Below are 6375 nucleotides of genomic sequence, written 5' to 3'. Positions count from 1 at the left end.
GGCAGAAATCCAAGAACATCCTTTAGAAAGGTCGCCATCAGTTGCATCCAATAGGAGTGAAGAATCTTCAGGTACACATAGTTCTAACAAGCAGCGTAAGAAAGAAGAGCAGATGACAGAAACCCAGCGAGAGAGGAGAAAGAGTGGAGCATCATCAACCAAAGGAGGGAAGATGGTGAGACCTGGGTTTGAGTTCAGACCAGGGTTTAAGTTGCAAGCTCAAGATTTCTCTGATAAATGGTAAGTTACTGGTCATTAAACCCTTTATGCTGAAGTACATCTCTCAAAACCTTTCAAGAAGCTGCAAGGAATCCAATTACTTCACTGAAATTTCAGTGATTCAAGACAAGTGGTTCTGTTCATTATATACCGTAAAACCTTGTAGGGCTCGATTTAGAGGGCTTTTACATGCACAAATGCATGTAACTTTGGCTCTGTGCATGTAGAATTTTTGCCTGTACATGCAAAATTTTGTGTTATTCAGCCCATTTTGTGAAAAATGTGACTTGTGCATGTAAATTTTATTTTCTAAATCGACTCCTGCTCGTCTACAAGCATATAGAGTGCTTTTGGTGAAAGTTAAATTAATCGAGACGAAACTATAATATTATGGAGTTTGAGTAAATTATTTACCAATACAAGCATACAAACAAATACTATTGTATTGGCATATTTACGGCTGTCTCGTATTAATTTAGCTTTGATCAAAAACACTCTATTATGCTTGTAGACAAGGTTTTACGGTATGTTAAGAAATGAGGTACATTCTAGCAGTACCTCTTTTCTTATCATAAATAACGTACCATAGAATGGGGTGAAGGACAGTTTTGGCACTCTCTAGATTATAGTTTTTTTCCTGCAGCCCCATGAGCCAAACTTTTGAGGGCATATTATGATGCCTTTAATCCACCATTAGAGGGTTAATAGTAGGGTTAATGTTGCATATGATCAACTATTTTGGAATAATGATCATTCATTAGATCATGGGAATGAAAGTTTTAGATTTGCGTCCACTGCCCGCATGCTTTGAAATTTACCGCATGAAATTTCCATTATTTAAAAAAAAAAAATCATGATTTCCACAAAACAAGGCTCTGAAACAAAGATTTTAAGTTCTGAATCGATACGCTGCTTGTGAACACTTTACCTTTGGCACCTAGGGCTCCCTAGTTCTAGATCGTATCCCGATATAACCGCTTCGATCTGTGCACTCATGAATGAAGTAATAATAGTGTGATTTGAAAAAGTGACAGAAGCAAATCTAAAACTTTCAATCCCATGGCCTTAAGGGTAGTAATTACTTTTTGGTAGGTGCTTATATTTTGTGTGGGGGTGTGTGTGATGTGTGTATAATATAATATTGTGATTTTGTATCTAGGTATCCAGCTAAAATAGTTCAAGTGGATGAAGAGGATTCTACCGTTTTAATCCATTTTGATGGTTGGAACTCCCGCTTTGATGAGTGGATGGATTATAAGAGCAACCGACTGAGGCCTGCTCCTCGCAGGGAAACATCACCAGAGAAGGTAATATCATTTTGTAAATAATATGCGTTTTGAACTCTGCACCTTTTCCATCTCGCACAGTTTTAAGGTGGTATTTGAGGCATTATGGAACTATGGAAGTGCTCTAAACATGTTTTAAATAGATTAATTGAGTAGAGCAAAGCATACTTTTCAATATGCCAATTATATGGTTTTCACATTATATTAATTTGCTTTATATCTTATTGCTTTTATCAATAATCAATAAAGTTAATGAACTAAAATGACTGGAGAAGCTCATTAGGCCTATGTAATTTTTGCCAATATTTTGATAAAAATGCATGCATAAATGTTCATGGTACATTTATTTTGCATACTTTTGCCTTGAAACTTAGTCAAAGTGTTTTTAATATCGTCTAATGTAGTATAGTGAAGCCGCCCTCTAATTTACATATTTGCATTTAATTAGCATTTATTCTAGGGATGGGTTATTCCGTTTATTTTCCCACACGTTTAACGCATCAGTGATGCGTGCATTTAACATATTAACACGCATTGATCCAGCCCCGTCTGGCGGCAAGATTTCATGAATATACGATAGGTGTGGTGCACCTCACAAAACCGGAGTTTCTAGTACCAATGGCGCCAACATAAGGTAAAATTCGCGAGCGTGAAGTCAACAGCCTAAACATGTTGGAAACTGGGCATTATTTCGACATATTAATGTTTTAAAAAAATGAATGTTTTGAGCAAGTTTCATGTAAATTATTAAGGTCGTCGTCTTCAGATTTTGTTACTTTCAACTGTTGATTAGCATTGAAAAATGGAAAATTCAAGGTTGAAAATGACTTGCATGTTACACGTTTACCACAATTGCTAAACGTTTAACGGATCATGCGTGCGTTTAATGGTACATGCATTTAATGTTCCCATGCCTAATTTATTCAAATTAGCTCATTAATTATACAATGATACATGTATGTGAGAATGTGGTTTTATAAATGTGACAGAAATGGTAATGAAGTGCAGACCTGAAACTTTTCCTCTTTTAGCAGATTTCCCCTTTTTTTATTCCTGAAATTTACATATTATTTGTTATTTTCAGCCAATTTGAGCCTTTTTATCATGATTTTGCCGTATTTTCCTGGTTTTTGCTGAACCATGAAATGGTATCAGCCTATATTAGTGTACCGTATCTTACTTATTGACTGACTAACCTTTTGGCCGAAATGCCACAAAGGTATGATCCCCCAAGTGGTGTCAAATTAAAGAGAAAAAAGTGAAGAATATAATAAAAATATTTGCCCACCCGAGTGGCACTCAACATGAGACCCAGGTCAATATTCATATGGGTCCTTTTCGTATCTTAAAATGCCAAGAAAGTATGAACCCCCGAGTGGTGTCAAATGAAAGAGGACAAAGTAAAGAATAAAAATAATTTTCCCACCAGGGGTAACAATCCTCATAGGACCTGGATCAATATTCATATTTTGGGTCCTTCTCATATCTTGAAATGCCAAGAAGGTATAACCCCCTGAGTGGTGTCAAATGAAAGAGAAAGAAGCAAACAATGTACAATTAAAAATAATTTTCCTGCCGGGGGTGACACTCTTCATAAGACCCGGGTCAATATTTATATTTTGGGTCCTTCTCATATCTTGAAATCCCAAGAAGATATGACCCCGAGTGGTGTCAAATAAAAGAGAAAAAAGTAAAGAATATAATAAAAATAATTTCCGGAGGAGACACTCATAATAAGACTCGGGTCAGTATTCCTATTTTAGGTCCTTTTCCTATCCCAAGAATGTATGACCTCTGGGTGACAGTGGTATACCACAATATAATGCCTAAGGCCCATGGTTCAGCTGTGGTGCGGTAACCGCTCTAACTTTAAAAGCATTTTCATTTTTTTTTTCCCTGATGGTCAGTTTCAGGTCAGGAACTGGTTTTATGTATGTGTGAGAATTGGTAATGAAATGGTTTTTTGTGTAAGAATTGGTTATAATGGAATGGTTTTATTGGTGAAAATTGTTAATGAGGTTGGTTTTTGGGAATTGGTAAAGAAATGGTTTTATGTGTGAGAATTGGTAATGAAATGGTTTTATGTGTGAGAATTGGTAATGAAATGGTTTTATGTGTGAAAATTGGTAATGAAATGGTTTTATGTGTGAGAATTGGTAATGAAATGGTTTTATGTGTGAAAATTGGTAATGAGGTGGTTTTTATGTGTGAGAATTGGTAATGAGGTGGTTTTTATGTGTGAAAATTGGTAATGAGGTGGTTTTATGTGTGAGAATTGGTAATGAAATGGTTTTATGTGTGAGAATTGGTAATGAGGTGGTTTTTATGTGTGAAAATTGGTAATGAGGTGGTTTTAAAATTGGTAATGAAATGGTTTTATGTATGAGAATTGGTAATGAAATGGTTTTATGTGTGAAAATTGGTAATGAGGTGGTTTTTATGAGGTGGTTTTTATGTGTGAAAATTGGTAATGAGGTGGTTTTATGTGTGAGAATTGGTAATGAAATGGTTTTATGTGTGAGAATTGGTAATGAGGTGGTTTTTATGTGTGAAAATTGGTAATGAGGTGGTTTTATGTGTGAGAATTGGTAATGAAATGGTTTTATGTATGAGAATTGGTAATGAAATGGTTTTATGTGTGAAAATTGGTAATGAGGTGGTTTTTATGTGTGAAAATTGGTAATGAGGTGGTTTTCAGGCATGAGAATTTTCAGTTTAAAAACTGAATTCAGTTTTTTTTATAGTCAAAATTTCCGCAACTTTATTTAATTTCAGCCTGTTTTTGGTACTTTTTGCCCAATTTCATGCGCATTTTCAGTTTTTTCAGTTTTTTTTAGGAAAGTGCAGTCTCATGCCTGGGTTTTATGTGTGAAAATTGGTAATGAAATGGTTTTATGTGTGAGAATTGGTAATGAGGTGGTTTTATGTGTGAGAATTTGTAATGAAATGGCTTTATGTGTGAGAATTGGTAATGAAGTGGTATTATTTGTGAGAATTGGTAATGAAGCACTTCATTTGTTTTATGTGTGGGAATTGGTAACGAAGCACTTGGTTCTATGTGTGAGAATTGGTAAATAAACCTAGGGTGCATTTTCTCCCATTTGAACCCCTTGGAAATTTAAAGAGCCATGACATGAAAAACACATGTGTGCAGTTTTCGTTCATTTGTGCATAATTATGTTGGTTCACTTTCCTGGAATACATCACATTTTCTTGCAGGTGTTCATTGTTGGGGATACAGTTTTGGCACGCTGGTCTGATACACGCTACTATCAGGGTAAGATACGCGGTGTCAACTCCAATGGATCCTATCGAGTACGATTTTATGATGGCCTGGAGAAGAGTGTTCAGGCAGGCAACATCAGAGAGATGCCGGAGGAACTGAGACCAATTGTGTCCCCTCAGGTGAGTTTGGTCTGGTCTCCTCAATACGATATCAAAGAGATGCCGGAGTAACTTACACCAATTGTGTCCTCTCAAGTGAGTTTGGTCTGGTCTCCTCACTACAATATAAAATAGATGCTGAAGGAACTGAGACCAATTGTGTCCCCTCAGTTGAGTTTGGTCTGGTCTTCTCACTACGATATCAGATAGATGCTGGAGGAACTGAGACCAGTCAATAAAACAAGAGATTAATTGAGTTATAGTCCACACACAGTGCTCCAGGCGCACTATAACTTTTAAGGGTTAGGGTAGGTGTTCGGGTAGTGTTTACGATAACTCAGTTTTGCTACATGTAGACCTCTATATACAGTGATACCAACGCCATGCCGTAGGTGCACAATTGGGATACTGGAGGATAGTTTGCCGCTACTCAAAAACCCATGTGCTACTAGTTTAAAATTGGGCTACTTTTGCAAGTGTCAGGTTGTATCAGTAATTTGACCTATTTTTCTTTCAATTTTAGTCAAATTATATAAGACTCTGAAGCTCCAAATTGCAATAACAATGGTTTTTTTACCATTTATGGATCAGTCAGAAACAATTAGCAGTGTTTTTCCACCCAATTGGGCAATTTATGTTCCGAATTTTGGTGAAACCGCTCAAGTATTCGGTTTTGGGCGGGTGTCTGGAATCTTTCAAAATTAGGTTACTCAAGAGTCATTCACCATGGCCTGGCGAGCCAACTTGCTGCTCCTTGGCAATGAAAAGTTTGGGTAAAACCGTATATAATGCAGTGGTGTATGGGTATGAAGAGGAAGGTGATTTTAGCTGTGAGTATTTTTGAGATAACTGGAGGCAGGGTCACATTACTTTTAGGTTTTGTAGTAGGCCTCCAATGCAGCGACTTAGGCGTTTAATTGGGTGCCTTGGAAATTGCTGGCCGTGCAGGCCTCAGAAAAGCTCTGTGACTTAAAATTGGGCTACTTTTGCAATTGTCACTTGAGGCATGGCAGCGATATTGATATATTTTCCTTTTATTTAGCATGTTTAGCCGAATTTCAAGGTTTGTTGAGATTCGGAAGTTCCGAATAGCAATAACAATAGGTTTTGTGACCATTTATTGAAGCATATTATAAGTTAAGTGCTTTTCCACCCAATTGGATGAATTACGGTATTGTCTGTAATAAACGCCCCTGGGCGTTGCATTTTTCCACAAGGGGGGTGTTTATTAGAAGTGATTTTTCAGTGAAAAAAATTTAAAAATCAGGACCGATTTCCCGATGGTGCTCCTGTTGAAATTAGGGATTTATGACAACAATACTACTACTTTACTAATGGTGGTGCCCACAGAATCGTGTGGAAAATGACATTTCGTGCTAAATAGAACAAAATTACATCGGTAAGTGCATGCAATTAGTGAAATTCTACCATAATTAGTTCATGAATTGGATAGAAGTTTGAGTCATAATAGGTTTTGTCCATGCAA

General features: G+C 36.6%; 1 protein-coding gene across 1 annotated transcript in view; it reads left to right on the top strand.

The window, feature by feature from the left end:
* LOC140150545 (uncharacterized) overlaps positions 1-6375 on the top strand; it is a 43558-nt gene continuing 37183 nt past the window's right edge. Inside the window, exons 1-3 of the mRNA XM_072172578.1 lie at positions 1-240; positions 1379-1526; positions 4725-4910. Of these exons, the coding sequence (XP_072028679.1) occupies positions 113-240; positions 1379-1526; positions 4725-4910 (462 nt within the window). The 5' untranslated portion in view covers positions 1-112. The remainder of the gene's footprint in view (positions 241-1378; positions 1527-4724; positions 4911-6375) is intronic.

The sequence above is a fragment of the Amphiura filiformis genome, chromosome 4, assembly GCF_039555335.1.
Source record: "Amphiura filiformis chromosome 4, Afil_fr2py, whole genome shotgun sequence".
Lineage (NCBI taxonomy): Eukaryota > Metazoa > Echinodermata > Ophiuroidea > Amphilepidida > Amphiuridae > Amphiura > Amphiura filiformis.
This window is presented reverse-complemented; position numbering and strand designations above follow the sequence as displayed.